The 21,290-nt window shown below is 47.1% G+C and overlaps 1 protein-coding gene across 1 annotated transcript; it reads left to right on the top strand.

Annotated features, from left to right (window-relative positions):
- The first annotated feature begins 16,326 nt into the window (after positions 1–16,326).
- RAMP2 (receptor activity modifying protein 2) lies at positions 16,327–18,181 on the top strand. Its single transcript, XM_047706467.1, has 4 exons — positions 16,327–16,593; positions 17,021–17,137; positions 17,501–17,609; positions 17,738–18,181. The coding sequence occupies exons 1-4, from the start codon at positions 16,494–16,496 to the stop codon at positions 17,991–17,993; spliced, it is 582 nt and encodes a 193-aa protein (XP_047562423.1). The 5' UTR covers positions 16,327–16,493; the 3' UTR covers positions 17,994–18,181.
- Positions 18,182–21,290: the final 3,109 nt, after the last annotated feature.

Below are 21,290 nucleotides of genomic sequence, written 5' to 3'. Positions count from 1 at the left end.
GAATGATTTTACAAAGGGCAAATCTACAGTGACAGCAGGCAGATCAGTGCTTGCCAGGGGCTGAGGCTGGGGAGAGTGAGTCCATGGAAAGAAGCATAAAGTAACTTTTTGGGGACTCTGAAAGTATTCTATACCATGGCTGTGGTGATGGTTAGATGGCTATGCACATTTACGAAAACTCGCTAAATTGTATACATAAAATGTGAATTTATCATATGTAAATTTTCACTTCAGTAAAGCTGATTAAAGAAAAAAATAAGTCTTTCTTGATGATACACCAATCCAGTAATTTTCTAGAGACCTTTACTTATAAAATCAGTAGTCAGGGGTGCCTGGGTGGTACAGTAGGGTTAAATGTCGGACTTTTGGTTTCAGCTCAGCTCGTGATCTCAGGGTCATGAGATCCATTCCCATGCTGGGTTCCATGCCCAGTTCAGAATCCGCTTAAAATTCGCTGTCCCTCTGCCCTTCCTCCCTGCTTTCTCTCTCTCAAATAAATAAATCTCTCAAATAAATAAATCTTTTTAAAAAATCAGTAGGAAAGGACACCCAGGTGGCTCTGTCAGCCATGATTCCATGGTCCTCAAATCAAGTCCCACATCCGGCTCCTTGCTCAGCAGGGAGCCTGCTTCTCCCTCTGCCTGCTGCTCCCCCTGTTTGTCCTTTCTCTCTCTCTCTGACAAATAAATAAATAAATAATATATTCTTTTAGATCAGTAGGCAATTCCACCTTTTTAAAAAAACTGTGAGTGAGAGTGCCCGGGCAGCTCAGTAGGTTAAGCAACTGCCTTTGGCTCAGGTCATCATCCCAGGGTCCTGGGATCGAGTCCCACATTGGGCTCCCTGCTCAGTAGGGAGTCTACTTCTCCTTTTACCCCTTCCCCCTGCTCATGATCTCGCTCTCAAATAAATAAATAAAATCTAAGAAAAAAAACTCTGAGCGACTTCACATGAATAATAGTAGAATGATCAATACTGGTTCATTAACTGTAAAAAAAATGTTACCTGTATGCTAATGTAAGATGTTGATAATAAGGGAAACTGGATATGGAATCTATAGAAACTCCTTCTACTAGCCTTATAATTTTTTGTAAATTTAAAACTGTTCTAAAAAATTAAGTGTTTTTTTTTAATTGATAATTGGAAACAAGAACTACCTTATTGGGGTACCTGGATGGCTCAGTTAGTTAAGGGACTGGCTCCTGATTTCCGCTCAGGTCGTGATCTCAGGGTTGTGGGATTGAGACCTCTGTCGGATTTTGTGCTCAGAAGGGAGTCTGCTTGAGATTCTCCCCCCACACACACACACAAAATAAATAAATCTTTAAAAAACCCCAAAACTACCTTATTTACATGTGAAATCTCCACCAAAAAAAGAAAGCTTGTAAAAATGGAAATCTTTCCCCAGAAAATTGGATCTCAATATGTTTCAAAGGCTAAAACTGGAATATAGTCTGTCACTAGTTGGAAATGGGAAAACCTTATTGAAATGTTCGGAGATAAGACATTTAAAGAACAATATTCTTAAATGTAGAGAGGTTAAGATCAGAATACGAAAGTTCCAGACTATGAAGTTCTTTCACGCACATAAAGTGACCCCTTTGCACAAAGAGCTTCTCTTTGGGGCACGTTCAATATCTTTACTACTTTACAACAAGTAATTTTATCAAACAGCAGGCTAAGTAAGGCTTCAGAGGCAGATGGCACTACAGATTTTTAAATTTTCCATCTCATTCTTTCCTTTTTAGCTCACGCTGGAGTTGAAACACAAATAATAGTGATGACCCTACCTCTGCAAAGAGCTCTAGAAACACACAATTGAGTCATTTTGGTGATCACCAATTTCATCAATGTTCCATTAACATCAACTCTGTGGCTAAGTACACAGCCTGACAGACCCTGCAATTAGGATTTTTTTTTTTTAAAGATTTTATTTATTTGTCAGAGAGAGAGGAGAGCGAGCGAGCACAGGCAGACAGAATGGCAGGCAGAGGCAGAAGCAGGCTCCCCGCCAAGCAAGGAGCCCGATGCGGGACTCGATCCCACGACGCTGGGATCATGACCTGAGCCGAAGGCAGCCGCTTAACCAACTGAGCCACCCAGGCGTCCCGCAATTAGGATTTTTAAGTACATCCTTAATTTATACCCTCCCACGTCTCCAAGGTATTTACATTTGTTGTTAGTTTGAGCTTTTGGGCACTCCGCATGTAGAAAGAACCTTACTAATGGGAAGCTCTGATCCTGAATTTCCATTTAAAAGAAAATTATAGCATTATTTTTGTATTTTTAATTTTACCATTGCTTGATTAAGAGAATCAGATCATTTGCACTGGAGACAATGGTGATAAAATTCAAAGCAGGATTAGTCTTTAGGAGACCCATCAGAAAGTGCTGACTTAGAAGAGCTAAAGCAGTGCCCTAACAGGCTAGAACCTTACCGTTGCTGGTTTTGTACTACATTAGTACAAAGCCTAATCTTTAGTGATTGCTCATTATCATTTAATAAAAAGACTTTTTAGTTATTCCATTTCAAATCAAAGTATTAAGGCAAGTGTGTCAGAGAACACAACACACAAGAGGCACTAAACCCCAACTATCCATTCACGACTTTAAGGTTTGGAGCACTGAGGTCCCAAATGACAGGCTGATGGAGTAAAGAGGTAGGAAGGAACCAATATTCAAATATTATGTTTGCACAAATTAAGAAAAAAAAAAAAAGCTAGGGACTTTCTGGAATGGAGGCATTCCCTAAGAGTAGTTTTTCCTTTTTTTTTTTTTTTTAAAACTTCTGCTACAAACTGCTCTTTCTTTCTTTTTTTTTTTTTTAAGATTTTATTTATTTATTTGACAGAGATCACAAGTAGACGGAGAGGAAGGCAGAGAGAGAGAGAGAGAGAGAGGGAAGCAGGCTTCTTGCTGAGCAGAGAGCCCGATGTGGGACTCGATCCCAGGACCCTGAGATCATGACCTGAGCGGAAGGCAGCGGCTTAACCCACTGAGCCACCCAGGTGCCCCTAGTTTTTCCTTTTTAAACCTCCCCCCACCTCCACTCAATCCTAATCCTTCTCTTCATATAGTTTTTTTCTCTTTTCTTTTTAGTTTTTAACTATTGTATGTAGAAAATGTAATATGTTTTTAGTGTTGTTGCCTCAAATCTTTTTGGGAAGTTGCTAGTCAACAAGTAGAAACTTTTTACATTTACTCCAAGACAATAAAAAGATACACTTAATAAATGAAGTGTTACATGTTTCAATTAGGCAGAAAGCAAGGGCAGGAACTGTTACCCACAGAACTAAGGAAACTAAACTTTCTATCTCAAGAATTAGACAAAATTGATTTTAAATTGTTTTTTAAAAGGCATGCTAGTTGAAAGGCAACTAAGTATAAGGTAAACAAGTCTGACCACATTTTCTCACTTTCCCCTTCTCACAAAAGTCTTCTTGGGAGTAAAATTTCATTGTTTAATCCGAGGGTCCTTATCCTATTGCTTTTTCAAAGAGAATTAAAGTAACACCATAGTGGGGCGCCTGGGTGGCTCAGTGTGTTAAAGCCTCTGCCTTCGGCTCAGATCATGATCTCAGGGTCCTAGTATGGAGCCCTGCATCGGGCTCTCTGCTCAGTAGGGAGCCTGCTTCCTCCTCTCTCTCTCTGCCTGCCTCTCTGCCTACTTGTGATCTCTATGTCAAATAAATAAATAAAAATCTTAAAAAAAAAAAAAAGTAACGCCATAGTGAATTGGTCATTTCCACTTCAGGGAGTTTTAAGGCTGTGCTTTAGCATCAAGTTCCACAATTGGTCTAAAAGTACTCTGCCTGTTAGTAGCAGAACTAGGATCCAGACTTCTGGAGTCCAAGTTCCATAGATCTACCCACTATTCGTTTATTCCACAAATATGTACTGAGCACCTAACCATGTGCCTGGCCCTGTTTTACGTGCTTAGGGTATATCAGTGAATAAAACAGGCAAACATGCTCTCCTCCAGAGAGTTAATTCATAGTGGCTACGAGACACACACTCATCATAACAGTATTATTACATTTGTATAGATGGTCCTTTCCTCTAAGTGTGCTTAAAAGAAAAAAAAAAAAGTACTCAACTCCGAACATACACCATCTTCTGTGTTAAGTAAGTAATCTCTTTTATCACTGCCATACCATCTCAGCCCTGGGGATTCCAAGCCTTAAAATAGACAAGCTCTTACAGAAACCTATGATAGAGTTAACACCTTCTCCGGCTGGAACTTCCTTCAGCGCCGGTTTCCTAAACTTAAAAGCTGCGCTGGGGGGTGGGACTTCTCTTCAAAGACATCACAGCAGTAACCGTGGAGGAAGAGACCACACTTTCCACGCCTGTCTTTGCACACACCCAGTTGTTCGTCGGGCTCGGCTCACCCTCATCCGCGCCCCTCTATCGCTAGGCTCGACACCCAGCTACCCCATTTACAATCCTACATGCCACCTATCAAAAGCCCACTCTCCATATTCCACCGGGGCACTAACATCCTTCTACATCCCTTCCCTTCGAAACAATGTCTTCAGTTAAGAAGTAAGTTTGCCCCGCATTTCCTGACTGCCATGTCCCAAATACAACACCTTGCCTTTGCTTCAAGGCGCTTCCCTTTCTATCCCTCGATCCCCAGAAGAGTCCTGGGGTGGGCAAGGATTGGCGCGAGACCAAATTTAGAGAGAAGCAGCCAGCCTGCTACTCGGGGCCGGCACTGGGGAGAAGCGTGCGAAGCGCCCAGCGCGCAGAAACTGAAGAGGCACTCTGCACCCGCTGGACCCCGAGAGTGAGCTCCCCTTTCATTTTGCGCCCAGGAACCTCTCTCGCCTCACCTTGGTCCCAGCCCAGTTTTTACTGCCACCCCTTCCTCAACACCCCCCCGCCCCAAGGTCATCACAAACAGCCCCCGCGTCTAACCCTCCCCCTGCACAGCCCCAAGTCCCTGGGAGTCCACCTAGCTAAGGGCCCCCCGCAGGTGCCACCGCCCACCCGCGCCCTCTCCGCTCTGGGGCTCCCGCCCACCCAGCCCACCCCGCCCTCCAACGGGAGTCCCCATCCCCGGGCCCGCCCCCGCCGCTCCTCCTCCCGGACACACCGCCCGCCCTCCCCGCCTAAGACGCGGTCCTCGCCGGGGGCTCGCTCGTCCCGTCTCCCCCTTTCCTCCAGCCCTCCTCCGACGGGGAGGGGGCGGCCCACTACCCCCGGCCAGGCAGGCAGTGTGCCCCTTCGCTTCCTCCCAATTCTCTGACCCCTTCGCTTCTCCTTCCCTCAGACCTCGGGTGGCGAGGTGCGGAGGCCCGGCCCCACCACCCGGCCCAGGCTTGTTTACTCACTCACCCTCCATCCCGAGCCGCAGGGACCCGCCGCTAGGACGCCTGCGCGCCGCGGCCCCGCCCCCGCGCCGCGGCCCCGCCCCGCGCCTCCTCCCGGCGCCTGCGCACTGAACCGCTCGCGCCCCGCCCGTAGGGCCACCTGGGCTTCCTTCTTCGCACTTCTGTCATTTGGCGCCGATACCCCGAACTCAGGAGTTCCAGGTGATGCCGCCCGAGCCCGACGGTTTCCAAGGCGACGCTGTGGGCTCTCCGGGAGGCTCCCAGAGCTACTGATATCTTCTTGGAGACCCTCTCTAGAGGTTGCTCCATCTTCACAAGCTGGCGACAAGCCACGTTTCACTTCAGCATTTGAAACCAACCCGGAAGCCCTTCATGCTGATCCCTCACACCTACCCATACCTCCAAACACCCGTCTTCGAGCTCTAAATTATCCTTCTTGCTTTATTTACGCCTTGCTTCCTTATTTCCGTCAAAAGTTTTCCCAGTCACTTAGATTCAAATGAATAGCCTTGTATTAAAGTAACTCCTCACAAGATAACTATAAGTTACAAAGGGGGGGGGAAGTAACTTTACAGGACAGAAAGCTGGCAGACATTGCCTTAAGCAAGTGGTCAAAGTTAACATCGCTAGTGATGAGTTTAATTTAATCATAAGGAATCATCAGACAAATACAAAATAAGAGGTGATCAGCAAGATAACTGGCCAGCATCTTAAAAGTATGATGGTCATGAAAAACAAAGAAAGAGTGAAGGGGCACCTGGGTGGCTTAGTCGGTTAAGCGTCTGCCTCAGGCTTAGGTCATTATCCCATCCCATTCCCTGGGATGGAACCTCAGGTCTGGCGCCCTCCTGGGCACAGAGTCTGCTTCTCCCTTTCCCTCTGCCTGCCACTCCCCCTGCTCCCTCTCTCTCTCTCTCTCCCGTCAAATAAATAAAATCAGAAAGAAGGAAAAAGACAGACAGACAGACAAGGAAGGAAGGAAGACAGACAGGAAGGAAGGAATAAAGAAGGAGGGAGGGAGGAACTATTCTAGACTGGAAGAGACTAAGGAAACAGGACAATTAAATGTAATGTGTGATTCTGGATTGAATCCTGGATGGGAAGAAGGGGGGAGAGTGGGATATCTGATGGAGTTATCCAGTGGGATAACTGATGATGTTAGAATAAGGTCTGTAGACGAGTTAAAAGTAGTTTATCATCTCAGTTCCTGGTTTTGGCAATTGTACTTCCTCAACATTTGAAGAACTTGGCTGACAGATATATGGGAACTATCACTGGCAACTCTTTCGTAAACCTGAAGTTACTTCAAAATATAAAGTTAGAAAAATAAAACTTAAAATGCAAAATACCATTACCTTGAATTTGTCTCCAAGTACATGATTACAAAAGCCTGTAATATTCATTTTTTCAAATAATCTTTATAACTATGAAATAGGTAGGGAGGATTTTAGTTTTAAACACAAGACTATTCTGGCCTAAAGAACTTAAAAGACTTGCTTTACATGGATGAAAAATTTCTCTGTCAGGTCTTAAACTCAGGTCTCTGGATTCCAGATTTAGTGTTCTTTTCCTTATATCAGAAACTTTAGCTGTGCTTTTTTTCTCTTGCCTCTATCTGCTTACCAAATCAAAGCAAATATTCTTTCATACTTAGCCATTTGCAATAACACTCCTTTCCCTTCCCCCTGCCTCCTAGATCAGTGGTTTTCAAGTGTGGCTCACATTTAAATCACCTGGGTAGCTTTAATAACTATTGATGCCTGCCTCCCACCTCCAGAGAGGCTGTTTAATTGGTCTGGGGTATGGCCTGGGCTTTAAGAGTTCTAAGAGAATGCCGGGGCGCCTGGGTGGCTCAGTGGGTTGGGCCGCTGCCTTCGGCTCAGGTCATGATCTCAGGGTCCTGGGATCGAGCCCCGCATCGGGCTCTCCGCTCAGCGGGGAGCCTGCTTCCTCCTCTCTCTCTGCCTGCCTCTCTGCCTGCTTGTGATCTCTCTCTGTCAAATAAATAAATAAAATCTTTAAAAAAAAAAAAAGAGTTCTAAGAGAATGCCAAGTGATCCCATTGTGTAACCAACTTCACAATCATTATGCCACATAAATAATTGTTCCCACATTCAGGGTCCTGGGATCGAGCCCCACATCGGGCTCTCTGCCCAGCGGGGAGCCGGCTTCCCCCTCTCTCTACCTGCTTGTGATCTCTCTCTCTGTCAAATAAATAAATAAAATCTTAAAAAAAAAAAAAGAGGGAGAGAGAGGCAGCAGGTTAAAAAAAAGGGGTTATCTAAGGAGAGATGTTCAGAAGATCTGAATGTCAGGACTGAGACTGGGATGAGATATGGGTACCATCAGCTCACTGCTGGTAGCTAACACCATGAGAAGGGATAGCATTGCTTCAGGAGAGTAAGCCAAATGACAAGAGGAAAGATACAAGAAATTTTATGGTAACAAAGAATATATGGCTACAGAAATATTTTGAAGCAGAAAGGAAAGAAGGTGACCAGGTTTACCTCAAAGTTGTAGATCAGAGTCATGCAGCCCAGCTCAAGCTCCACCTCCTCACTAAGCCTCCCAGCCCTCCTGGATCTCCCCCTGCTTCAACCCCAGTACCACTTCATGCTCACTCCCATGCTGTTATCCCTTTCCTATCCACCATGATACTTGACATAGGACTAAATTGGGCATTGGTAATCCTTGATCACTGGAGGATTTTAAAAGCAACTTCCCATATCACCATTAAGCATGGGGTTCTTGGCGAAAATTTGTTGACTGGGTCTTCCTCATTGTGATGGGAGAGAATATTTTTTTTTTCTTTTTTCTGAGACCAGGCTCTTCCTTAAAGACTGTGGTCCATGACACACTATTGGCCAATGCTTGTTTGGCCAGCTCTTCCTCTATAAAACTTTTTTTTTCCCAGCCCTTCAGGTTTTTGTCCTATAAATTCATAGAAAAACTGTTGGCAAATGTGGCAGCTGGACCTCTGAAAAACAGTACCATCACCTCTGCCCCACTCCTCCCAACCCCACCCCCAGGCTGTTAATAGGAGAAAGGAATAACTGTGTCACTCCTGGACTCTAGTTGCTCATCTTGCTCTTAAACTTGGAAGCCTCTGGGGCTGAACGAAACTGTGGACAAAGTGTGCCGAGGAGCCCAATAGGGCTGGTTCTTTTTCTGAAAGTTCCTTATTGTGGAAAAATAAAATTATGTGTTTAATTTCTGTAACCTGATGCCTGATTTGCCTTGGCAGCCATTCTCCCAGGCTTGGCCAAAAGTCCAGCAATACTACTGATTAATACCAGCTCAACTTGCTCCCCAGAGAAGAAGAGCATTATTTACTTGACCATTTTCTTAAATCCTTTTTAATTTGCATGTACTTCAACATGATCTTATTGGCTTTAACCTGCTCTATCTGACCACTGGCCCCAAGTGAAGCCTTGGGGAAGACTGTTCTGTTCTGTGCACCCAAATCCCCATCATAAAACAAGATTTTTTCAATCCAGTGATTAGAAATGACACGTCATGTGTTCTGTTCCTTTTGCGGCTGTTGAGTTCTAAGTGTACTTTTGTCCCCTGCTGGTCTTCAGGCCACTGGTAGAAAGGGAAGAAGATGATAATTCCCAGAATTCAAAACAGTGTTTTCTGCAATATTCCTTTCTCCCTTCCAACCTTCCTCCCTTCCTCCTTCCAGGTCCCTTTGAATGGTGACCCCTGGGCTCATTCTGCCTCTCCTTTGTAAAGCCCATAGGGGTATCAAATAGCGTTTCTCCAAGGGGACACATGGAACCAAGGAAAGCTTGGGCCCCAGACAGTCCCTGACAGGGAAGTGTAAACACAGCTGCAGAGATGGGAGCAAACTATCCTCCCTCTCGCCTCCCCCCTCCCCCAGTTCCCACCCAGAAGTAGGGAAAGGCCACCCGGCTGTGAAGAAACAAACAACAAACAAAGCAAAGCACAACCTAAAAGCCTGCGTGAAGGTCACCAGAAACTGGGGTTGCTGCCCAGGCCTTGGTGGGGCCAGCTAAAGTGCCAGACCCCTCCCTGAACATTTAGAGGCAAAGGCAGCTCCAAATCAAGTTGCGGTCTGGACACTACTGAGCCTGGAAACATGGCTCAATTTTTGAAGCCTCTCCACTCCTGGACACTTTGTCCCCTGATCTCAGAAAACACAGCTTTCTGACCCAGGTACTTAGCTCTTGACCCCTAGTTGCACAGGGATCATAATAACGCATTCAATTCAGCAAGTAAGAACAAGCTCACAATAAACTCTTGTTCGTGGCTGTTATAAGTTTAAACTCTGAGCCTCCAAGCCAAAATTGAGAAAGGGCCTCCTAGCCTTTGTTAATTACAAAATAAATAATGCCAGCAGGAAGGGACTTTCTCTTTTGGGGATTACTTGGGTGGGATTCATGCCTTGCTTTGCACATACTCTGAAAGCTCCAACCCCACAGCTAGGGTGGTGCTACCCATTCTTGCTCCCTTGGCACAGTGAATGCAGGGCCTTGATCTCATGGGAACGCCTTTGGCAAAGCCTTGCCTGGGAAGTAGCCCTGAACGGGTGGACAGCTAATGAGCTGTGCTTCCTTTCTGGCCATCAGGGTCTTCAACTATAAAACTGCAGAACTAGAAAACTGTTAATAGCCTTCAAACTCTGTCCATTCAGTATGTGCCCGGCATCGTGCTGAGTGCTTTATAATGGATCACCTCATTTCATATGAAGTCAGTAATATTCTTTTCCTCATTTTACAGCTGAAAAAAATTAAGGCTTTAAAGAGATTCTGGAACTTGCCCAAGGTTACCCAGCTGGTAAGTGGTGTGGTCAGGATTTGGGTCCAGACATTCTGATCCCCAAACCCATGTTCTGAACCCCATCCCTCTACCTCTTCCTTTCTATGAGATCTTCTAGTTCTGATATCATGATTCTGGATTCTCTCCATGGCTTGCTGTTCTCACCATTGGTGCCAGAAAAGAGAAATGTGTCTGGGACTCTGTAAGTTCAGAGGAAAACAGTTCCTGAAGGGTAAGGGGTTCCTTACTCCCTTTGTGCTGGAGATGCCAATCAAAGCTGGACACTCTACAGACCCCCATATCAGTAGGGAACAGTCTGTGTGAAAGACAAACAAATCCTAGCCAGACAGGAAAGGGGAGTTCCTCTTGTTTCTGCAACTTCCCCTACTCTCTTCCCTGGCTTATCAGCAGGGTCCCACACTGCTAATGCTATGGCCCTTTGAACACTCTAGCTAGGATGGGATACCAGGCTACAGAGATGCTTTTGGAGCAGAAAAGCACATTACATACATCTACAGATTATATCCATGCCACTGTACATAAAGGAACAAACATAAATCACATTTATTTACACATTTAACAAGTCATCTTTAACATTCATGTAATCACTAGACATTGGACTGGGTGTGAATCTACATTATTTCTTGTAATCCTTGCAAGGTGTCAGGCAACCATGAGTCATGTAATCCTTGCAAGAGATGGGCATCGTTAGCCCCATTTTACAAAGGTCATTGAGACTCAGGGAGATTGAGAACATTGGCCATGGCCACATGGCTGGTTAGTAGGAGGGCTGGAATTCTATCTGGCTCCAAAGACTATATTCTTTTAAATAAAAGGAGTGCTGTGTCATGAAAAGAACAAAATTTTAGAACTGGAAGGATCCCAGAATATCTTGGAAATGCAGTTGTCATAAGTATATATGTTACACACTTTGACGGTAAATACCATTTATCACAGGGTTTCTAGCACCAGACATTGGGTCAAATGCTTGACTTGCATTATCTTTACCGCTGAGTGAGATACACACTGGTAGCCCCATTTTGCAGATAAGAAGACATGTTCAGAAGAGTTAAGTATTTGTGCAGGGTCACATACAGATGGAGCTGGAATCCAAACTCAAGTCTTCTCGACTCCAAAGTGTGTGCTCTTAACCACTAAAATCATGGGAATTATCATCATCATAAATAATAATATCCTGCTCTAAGTGCTTTATATCTTGTAACTTATAAGTATTTTTATTATCCCCATTCTGCAGGTGAGAAAAATATTGTCTTCTGTAGTATTATTAAGCTCATATCACAGATACCACACACGTTAAACAAACATATACTCATACTGTCATATTTGCTTAACACACACTGGATGTTATGATCTAGAAACTATTCTATTTTGTAACATCATGAGTGTTTTTCATTGTCCACCCAATGCTTTAAGGTCTTGGGGACAAGGATGTGAAAAGATACTGTATATAAACGAAGCAGGCGTAGTCAGGAGAGGGATTGCACAGAGAGAAGGCCTCCCGTGCCACGAGCAATTCTACTTGGTTGCCCTTCTGGCTGGTCTTCTGCATCCCTTTCTAACTGGTTCTCTCTAGCAGGTTGGCTAGCAAGTTGACATCTATCAGGTATTGTGGAGCAGAGGTTAAGTTCATAGGCTTTGGCATCAAGATCTGGATGTCGGCCAATATGAGTTGCATGAGTTTGGGCAAATTACTTAAGTTTTCTAAGCCTCAGTTTCCTCATCTATAAAGTGGTTGCTATGGCACCTAATTTAGTAGAGTTGTGAGTTTTAAACAAAACAATCTGAGCATACTGCCAGGCATCCTCGGGGCATCCCCATGTTATATAACATCAAAACTCTTGGGGTGCTGGGAGTGGGTAGAAGGGTTCCCGGGGATGTTTCATAAGATAGTCCTGAGCAACGGAGGAAGAGTAAAAGCAACCCTGGCATCTGGCATTGGGTCCTGAGAGCAACCATGAGTCAGCCCCAGGTGCCGAGGGACCAGCAGTGTTCTCAGCACTGCTGGGTGTGTGCTATGGTCACTTGGCCATGATCCCCTTCAGTCATGCTCTCTGAATGTCATCCTTATAAATCTGGTCTTTTTTTTTTTTCCTTCAGAAAAACAGCCTCTACCATCTGATGTCATGGTCTAGCCTGGGTCAGAGAAGGAAGGGAGGAGGAGGTTGTGTATACACAGTTGGGTGAAATAGATCTTTTTTTTTTTTTCTGGAGGGGTCTATCTGGTCCTGGAAGGAACTCTATCCTTCTCTCCTCTTTCAACCCCATTTTCAAGACCCAGTAGGAAATCAGTATTTGGATATAGAATGAGAAGGAGATAATAAATCATAAGACTTAAGACGTGAAGCTTAGTTAGTATCAACCACTCCTGAGTTCAGATCCTGACTGCCAATTACTACCTCTGGGGCCTTGGGCATATTACCTCTGTTTCCCCATTTTACCCACCAACAAGATAATTCTGATGTTATGGCAGTAAGGTTTTAAGAATTACTTGCAAAGTATTCAGCACATGTGTCAGAGAACACACTGTGCATCACACAGTAATTGGTAATAAATGGTAGCTACTATTAGGTTCCTGGCAGTTGATGAGGAATATGGCTTGACTATTTTCTCTGCTTTTTACCAACTTGAGAGCCAAAGTTTTCTCCAAAAACCATTCTTGGGACCCCTGGGTGGCTAAGTGGGTTAAGCATCTGCCTTCGGCTCAGGTCATAATCTCAGCCCTTCATCGGGCTCTCTGCTCAGCAGGGAGCCTGCTTCCCCCCACCCCTTTGCCTGCCTCTCTGCCTACTTGTGATCCTCTCTCTGTCAAATCAATAAATAAAATCTTTAAAAAAAAAAAAACCAACAACATTCTTGCCTCTGAGAGATGGCCAGGCTCCTCACACGGAGTGTGCCATTATTCTGGAGATGAGGAGATGGAGAGAGATGGAGTTGTTGTGTCCCTACACCTTTGTCTTCACTCCTTTAGCTAGCTGGCTCCCTGACTATAGCTCTCCTGGTTGTCCCTGCTGCCTCCTTGCCCTCTAAAGAAATTCGTCTCCTCTCTCCAGCTTGGAAGAATCAGCCCCTCCCAACCAGGACTCTGGCTCCCCTGACCCTGACTCTCCCCCACGTCCTCTCCTGCGCTCTGTTCTTTATTTTGCAGATAGCTGGGGAAGAGGCCAGCACGTGTGAACGTCTCTGCATTGTAGAGATGCTAATCCCAGGATGCTCTGCATGCAATTTCATTGTGTAGGAGGTCCCCAGTGCTTTATACTCCCCTGTATGTTGTTCTGGATTTGTACGTGAGTGTGTAGGGGGGGAAGCTGAAGATTAGAAATGACACTCCTGGGATCAAGTCACCTCTCCTCTTACTTCAGGCAAGATGTTCCTTCGCCTGTAAGAAGAAGGGAAATTTACACGGCAGTAGGATCCTTATCCCTAAGTCAATCTAGGTTGGGGCCAGAAATCTCAGGTCAATGTCCAGCTGGACCAGAAACAGATCCCTCTCTTCTGGAGCACTAGAAGTGGGCGTGGGATAGGGAGAGAGGACAAAGGAGGTGTGTAAGAAACAAAGACCAGACTCCACTGGATATAAGACAAAGACTACAGATAACACTATACTACAGTTAAAAGGAAAGAAGCACATCTATATAGCCAATGTGAAAGAAAGCCCAAGACATATTAAGTAAAAAAAGAAGTCACCAAACAACAGAGATATTAAATCCCATTTATGCTTTTTTAAATCCAAAAAATCTAGGGAAGTGAGTGAGAAAGGAATGAGGGTATAAAGTTTAATGTACTTAAATATTTTGCAATGAGTATAAACTTGTGTGTTACTTGCAATTAAAAAGTATATATATATATACTTTTTAAAGTATATATTTTAAGGCAGAAATAGGCTTGGGAAGGGAAGAGGAGTGGGTCCCTAGGGGTGGAAAACAGGACTTCCATGAACAAACCAGCCTCTGTCCCTGATGAAGCCCTTCTCTGTCCCCTCACTGCAGAACATGGGACTATCTCCTATATGGCAACTTAGAAGAGAAAAGTGAAGTCTCTGGTCCTCTTTAAGTCCCAAAGGACCCCAAGAGCTGAACCCCAGTTACCAGGATGCCCCCAGGGATCCATGAAAGAGACAAACATCCAACTGGTAAGGAAAAGTGGAAAGAGGAAAATCAGGAGGCGGGAAAATTCCCAGATTCTCCAATAGGAAGATTTATTTAGACTCCCAAGTTCAGCAATGACTAAAACAAGCTCCTCATAGGAGGTTTCCACATCCTGTTGCAAACTTAACCCCAGCTCCAGGCTAAAGATAAAACTTTATACTGAGTCACCTATATTTTCCCTTTTGATTCTAACGTCATGTGAAAATGTTGAGCTCCGAGATGAGACAAAATCTGCCTTCAGAATCCTAACAAATGCTTGCTTTTTTTTTTTTTAATCAATGGCACCATACTGCCCTATTTAAAACCCAACATTTGTTTTTGTCAATTTTCATCTTGACCCCAACCCCAGTCCTAAATCACAGTGGGCTCAGGAGTTTCTGGCCCCAGCCCAGTGGAAGCAGCTAGTTTTGTTTTCTGTCCCTCTATGGGTCCCCCTCCCATCTCATCAACCAGAAATCTCCCTCCTGACCATGTTTCCTTCTTGAAAAGGGCAATCTTGGGTGGGAGGACACGAATGGATTTGTTTGCTGGCCTGAAGTGACTCTGAGGCGGTCAGGCTCTTTTCTGCACATTGCAGAAGACGACTATCACCAGGAGGGCTTTGGGGTTCATGCCAAGTGGGCCACCTCCTTTCTTCTTCCAGATGCATTACTAAGGCACCCTCTTGACCCTAGCGATGGAGGAGGACCACCGGCTTTCAGTGACCATTGTGCAAGAGCCTAAGCCCCTGAGCTGAAGATTAGAAGAGAGATCACGAAAGATAATTTGTGGTGGGCAGAAATCAGTAAACTGGGACAAGAGCAGCAGCTGAGTCCAGGGGTCAGTGTCTGGGAGTAATTTAGGAAAGTTCAGGGCTGACAGCTGTGTCTGGAAGCGAGCATCAGAGCCAAACCAGCTCCTGGGCTGCTCGGCTGCTTCAAGCTAATGAAGCTCTGGCTCAGGACACAGAGACAGCTGTGGTGTGGCAGAAGTCAGGGTCCCTGGGGCCCCAGGCTCAGCCTTGCTGCTTCCCAGCAGCGTGACCTTAGGCAAGTCCTTAAGAAAGAAGAAAAAGAAACATCCACTGAGTGAGCTCAATGCCCTTTCATGTGTCATCCTCACTACTGCTTATTGAGAAGGACAATGTCCCTATATTACATGGGGGGAAACATTCTCCAGGTAACCAAAGTCACTGTGGGCTATCTGGTTATGGAGCAGGAAGACAGAAGTGGGATTTAGAGCCTCTGAACTCAAGTTCTGGGCTCTTTCTCCTGAGCTTTAGCTTTTTCCCTTGTAAAACAGGAACAAAATGTACCCACCTTATGAGTGAAGTCACCCATAGCAGTTTCTAAACCCTACCCTTCTCCCAACCTTGGTCTTGAAGAGTAGTAGCCACCTTTTTCTTGGGAATGGAGTAATCGTTAACTTTTGCCCCTCCCCCCAATCCCGTTTGTGGCCACCTTCTTACTAGGAATGAAGTAATCTTACTTTTGCCCTTTACCTCAACCAGGTTTGAGCATCTAGGCCCCAGGAGGTGCCTGGAAGGGAAGGTATTTGGACTCTGGTTTCCCCTCTGCCCCATCCCCAGGCCTTCTCCTGATTCTGGAGGGCTGGCTCCCTCATCTCCTCCTCCCCAGTTTTGGCAGGCGGACTGATATCAGTGGGTGTTCCCAGGAAAGGGGAACTGTGAGTCCAGCTCCAGACGCCCCTTCCCCCACGGCCCAGGGCAGCCCCAACCTTCTGCCTTAGATACTGCGGGTGGAGAGCCCTCTGAACTCCCAGCCCCTTCTTCCTCCTCCAGGTCGGCGAGACAAGGTCGCTAACCCCCCTTCCTCGCCCCCGCAGCGAGAGGAGAAAGGGCAATAGGGTCCCGGGGGGCCGATGCTCCGAGACCCGGGCGAGTCCTGGGCACCACGCAGCTGAGCCCAGGAAATGCATCCCGGTTCTGGGGTTACGAGGGGAGCTGTCCAGCCCCGCAGGGTGAGCTAGAAGAGAGAGTGGGCCAACGCCGACACGGCAGAAGGAGCGGCGGGCGCCAGGGCCGGGTGGGGCTGTGACTCCCCCTCCAGCCTGCCGGCCCCGGGCGTCGCCCCCGCCCCCCACGTGGCCGCAGCCGTCCCAGCCCTTGCGAGGAAGCGGCGCGGCTTCCTGGGGCTTGTGCCGGGGATATAGGCGCCCCCGCCCGGGCCCGGCTCAGCGCCACCGCCCCTCCTCGCCTGCTCGCGGCGCGATGGCCTCGCTCCGGGCTGAGCGCGCAGCCGGCGGCCCGCGGCTCCCTGCGACCCGCGCGGGGCGACCGGCTGCGCTCCGCCTCCTCCTCCTGCTGGGCGGTGAGCGCGGCGCCCCGGGGCCCGGGTGGGAGGCGCGGGAGGCCCATAGGGGAGGGGGCCTGGACGGCCGGGACGAGAAACGGGCCCTGGGTGCGGGAGGGTCAGCGCTGTCCTCGGGCCGTCCCTGGCCCCACTTCGGTGAGGGCTCAGCGAGAGCTGCTTCCCACTTGGAGGAACCTAGGGTCCGGGCCTCGCGGAGAGGTCTTGGGGGTTGGGGAAGAGGAGGAGGATTTGGGTCTGGATGTGAGTGGGAGGGAGCTGGTATCAGCCCTCTCTTCCAGTCACTGAGGCACCCCTTGGAGGCCTGGATTATTCCTTTTTCCTCTACTGAAAGTAGCCCTGACTTCCTAGGGTCTCAGACCCCTCCTCCAGACTCCACTGCTTAGATCCCCGCCATCCCACCTCCCTCTCTCATTTCTGTTCACAGCTGTCCTGAAGCCCCAGGAGTCCCTGGCTCAGGTTCCTCCCACTGAAAGCCCCTTGAAGCCAGAAGGTGTGTACCCGAGGCTCTGGGACGGTGACCTGGGACAGCGAGGAGAGCCAGGTCGGTGGGGAGGGTCCCTTTCCCGCAACCCCAACTGGCAGCGCATTAAACCCCCTTCTGTTCTCTCCTGGGGTTCCTGTGGTCTTTCTCTCTCTCATCCCACGTGACCCGCCCCCAGCTCTGAGCTGGCTCACCTCCCCGGTGGGTTAGAAGACCCCAGAAAAAGAGTGTGGCTGTTCTCGTGGGGCTGGCACATGGAAGGCATTAACATTTTTCTGAACTGAGACTCTTTCCTTGGAAGACTTTCTGAGACTCTCCTGGTGTTTGCCATGTTTGAAGACAGGAGCAGTGGAAATACCTGGACCTGAGGGCTTGGGGGGAGGCGCGGGGTTGTGGTCAGTGTGAAGCAATCTGTGCCCACAGAGGACAAGATGGAGAGCTATGAGAGGACTATCCAGTTTTGCTGGCAATCTTATAAGGAGGAGATGGACTCTATCCCCAAGGATTGGTGTGACTGGGCCATGATTAGCAGGTAGGGGCAGTGCCAGGCAGCTTGGGCCAGGGGTGGGGCCTCCTCCTCCTGGGTGGGCCTTGAGTGAGTGAGGGGCATTGCCCTCTCTGGCCCAGTCCATACTCACTGTAGTCTTCCCTTACCCCCAGGCCTTATAGCGACCTACAGTATTGCCTGGAGCATTTTGCAGAAGAATTTCATCTGGGCTTCCCAAATCCCTGGGCAGAAGAGATCATCTTTGAGACTCACCAGATCCACTTTGCCAACTGCTCCCTTGTGCAGCCCACCTTATCAGACCCCCCGGAGGATGTGCTCCTGGCCATGATCATAGCCCCCATCTGCCTCATCCCCTTCCTCGTCACCCTTGTGGTGTGGAGGAGTAAAGACAGTGAAGCCCAGGCCTAGGGTGGTATGAGTTTTTCCACAGACATCTTACTCCTTTTCCCTGCCACCACCAGGTCTCTCTTCCCCTCCCTGCCTCCTTCTGTCAGTCCCACACCTACCACAGATCCTTGGACTGATGAAAATGGAAACCCAGTGGTGTCATGGCACAAGTTCTGTAATCTTCAAAATAAAATTTTTTTTGTACTGTCCTCTCCCCATCCCAGAGTTTCTGCCATTCACAGCTCTGGCTGGGCAGCAGAGCTGGAAGAATCTGGATAGCAGCACTGTTTTGTTCACTTGCCTGCTCCCCACTATCCCCCTCCCCCCACCTGAAGCCTCCCTCCACCCCCCCACTGCTTCCTCCCAAGGCTGGGCCTTTCCTGTCCATATCCAAACCCAGCACCAGGAAATATACAGGAAAGAGACTCCCTTCCGGTCTGGACAGCAGCTCTGGAGGTGGGGGGGGGGGAGCAAGGGTGGAATCTCTGCTGTGACTCCTGTGAGGAGGAAGGGGGACCACCCAAGAGCTCTGAATTTCCCTCTTCTTCATGCCTCAGTTTACTCCCACAGCCTGGGAATAGGAACTGTGATATGACCAAAAAGAGTCCATCCCTAAGGACCTCAGGATTGAGGGCAAGGGCAGTGGGGACTTTACTGAGTCCACCACAGGACTCCCCTTCCAGGTCCCTGGCCTCCTCCTATTTTGTCCTGGACCCTTGGGGGTGGGGCCTACAGCCTGGCAGCACACTGCCCCCTGGTGTCCACTAGAGCCAAAAGAAGGACATGATCTGGAAGAAGTTCAAGGCTGAGGAGACTGGACCCTGGGATCAGACATCTGTCATCTCCATAGCACTCACTAGTTCTTAGCTGAATCCTTCTATCAGCTTCCTAAGCCATACTGATACTTCCCTAAGACACTTCCCACTTTTCTAGGGACATAGCCTCTGAACTCATCATTTCATATATAGACACTCTTATATGTTCCTCAGACAGTGAGGCACAGTTGTTTGCCAGAGGACCTTCACCTCCAGTTCTTCCAGATCATCACAAATACGAGAGAACAACTTCGTTCTCCATAAGACAACTGTTTATTCTTTATGGCACCTGGAGCCTCTTCAGGGACTTTTCGTTCCCTCCTTTCTGAAATATTTACCTCTCTGAGGACATGCATATCCATTTGCTGGGACATGCCAATCCATTCCATAGATATTTATTTGTATGCTTCCTAGAATCTACCTGTTCATCCTCGGAGACAGACTTCTCCTTTCAGGACATGTCTGTCTCTCTAGAGGCATATCTGTTTCCTGGGCATTTTGAGCTTTCACCTGAGATAATCCTTTGCTCTTTTTCCATGAATGCATTGGTCTTCCCTGGGGATATACCTGTTCTCTCTCTCTTTTTTTTTTAAGATTTTATTTATTTATTCAACAGACAGAGATCACAAGTAGGCAGAGAGGCAGGCAGAGAGAGAGAGAGAGAGAGAGAGGAGGAAGCAGGCTCCCTGCTGAGCAGAGAGCCCGATGTGGGACTCGATCCCAGGACTCTGGGATCATGACCTGAGCCGAAGGCAGAGGCTTTAACCCACTGAGCCACCCAGGCGCCCCTACCTGTTCTCTTCTTGGCCCATATTTGCCTTCATGTGTTTTACTAATGTACATCAAGGGCATGTTAGTATAAGATACTGTGTATGGTATATTTTGTTGAAAAAATAAGATAGGCCTTGGTTTCTGCTCTCAGTGACTTCCGTCTAATAAGGGAGCTCACATGTACACAAATAAACAAAAGCAATGGAGTGTGTGATGAGAGTCATGCAAAGGATATAAACCAAATATTATCTAAGTGCAAAAAAAGGAAGGGTCACATCTAGCTGAGGTGTGATCACAGGAGGGTGATTGTGGAGTTAGTACATGACTAGGCCTTAAGATGGAGTGCATTCCCCTTAGGGAAGAGAGTTTTTAAAAAAAGGTGAATTAGGAAATTACTGTAATATCCTAGGCTTGAGAAAAAGAGGACATGGGCCAAAGAAGTGATGAGTGAGGAAGTAGAAAATAAAAAGGAGATGATTAAAAACAGGGGAGGGAACCCTCCAATGGCAGGACTTTGGACATGAAGGAGAGGAGAGGTTAGGGCTGACTCAGGCTTTGAATCTGAGTTACTAGGACAATGATGGAAGTAATGATAGAAAATTCCTATTAGGAAGAGGAGCTGGCAAGAAGAAAAGGATGTACGATATGAGCTGCCAATAGAACAAGCTTTTATGTCTCATGGAGAGTTATAAATGGGAGGGGTGGTGGTGGTGGTGGCAGCAGAAATACAGATTTATTAGTGTTTTGCACAGAAATGCAAAGTGAAGCCATGAAAAGGATGGACATTCTCAAGACAGACGTTTTTGGGGGAAAAAAAAAAGCTGAGTTTGGTTCTTAGGAAACATGCAGATATATTTTTCCTTTTTTCTTTTTTTTTTAAGATTTTATTTATTTGTTTGACAGAGATCACAAGTAGGCAGAGAGGCAGACAGAGAGAGAGGGGGAAGCAGACTCCCCACTGAGCAGAGAGCCCGATGTGGGGCTCGATCCCAGGATCCTGGGATCATGACCTGAGCCGAAGGCAGAGGCTTTAACCCACTGAGCCACCGAGGCACCCTGAAACATGTACATTTAAAGAACGGGGGGGGGGCAATGAAACAAAGATAAAGATCAGAGAGACAGTAGCAGAACAAGGATAAAGCAGTCCCCTGGAAGCAGAGGAAATCGTGCCCTTTAAAAGAACATTATAAATTGAATGGTTCATCCATTCATGCAACAAGTATTTGTTGGGCACTTTGGTAGATCAGGAACTGTGCACAATGAAGGATGGACTTGAGTGGGAGAAAGGCTAAAGATCAGATAGGAAATTGAGAGGGTGACAAAGTCAAGGAAGCTGTACATATTTTCAAATATGGGTGACCTGAGCATGTTTGTCAAGTAGGGGAGAGGAGATAGAGGAAAGGAAAAGAGGGAAGATTATGCACAGGCATAATAGAGGCAACTGGAAAAGAGAGGTAAGAAGATATCCCAAAGTGTTGGTCTTATAAAGGAAGAGTGACACTTCTTCCTTTGAGTCCAAAAGAAAAAAAGTTGAAGTGGAAAGGAATTCTTGTGGGAAGAATCAAGTGTGGTGACAGGGGACGCCTGGGTGGCTCAGCTGGTTAAGCAGCTGCCTTCGGCTCAGGTCATGATCCCAGCGTCCTGGGATCGAGTCCCACATCGGGCTCCTTGCTCATCAGGGAGCCTGCTTCTCCCTCTGCCTCTGCCTGCCATTCTGTCTGCCTGTGCTTGC

This window comes from Lutra lutra, chromosome 16 (genome assembly GCF_902655055.1).
Source record: "Lutra lutra chromosome 16, mLutLut1.2, whole genome shotgun sequence".
In the NCBI taxonomy this organism is placed as follows: domain Eukaryota; kingdom Metazoa; phylum Chordata; class Mammalia; order Carnivora; family Mustelidae; genus Lutra; species Lutra lutra.
Note: the sequence above shows the minus strand (reverse complement) of the source record. Positions and strands in the feature narration are given on the sequence as shown.

Coding starts and splice junctions, on each gene's coding strand:
- RAMP2 (XM_047706467.1), top strand. CDS start 16,494: ATGGCCTCGCTCCGGGCTGAGCGCGCAGCCGGCGGCCCGCGGCTCCCT. Junction 17,138..17,500: donor GGGACAGCGAGGAGAGCCAG/GTCGGTGGGGAG, acceptor CTGTGCCCACAG/AGGACAAGATGGAGAGCTAT. Junction 17,610..17,737: donor GACTGGGCCATGATTAGCAG/GTAGGGGCAGTG, acceptor CCTTACCCCCAG/GCCTTATAGCGACCTACAGT.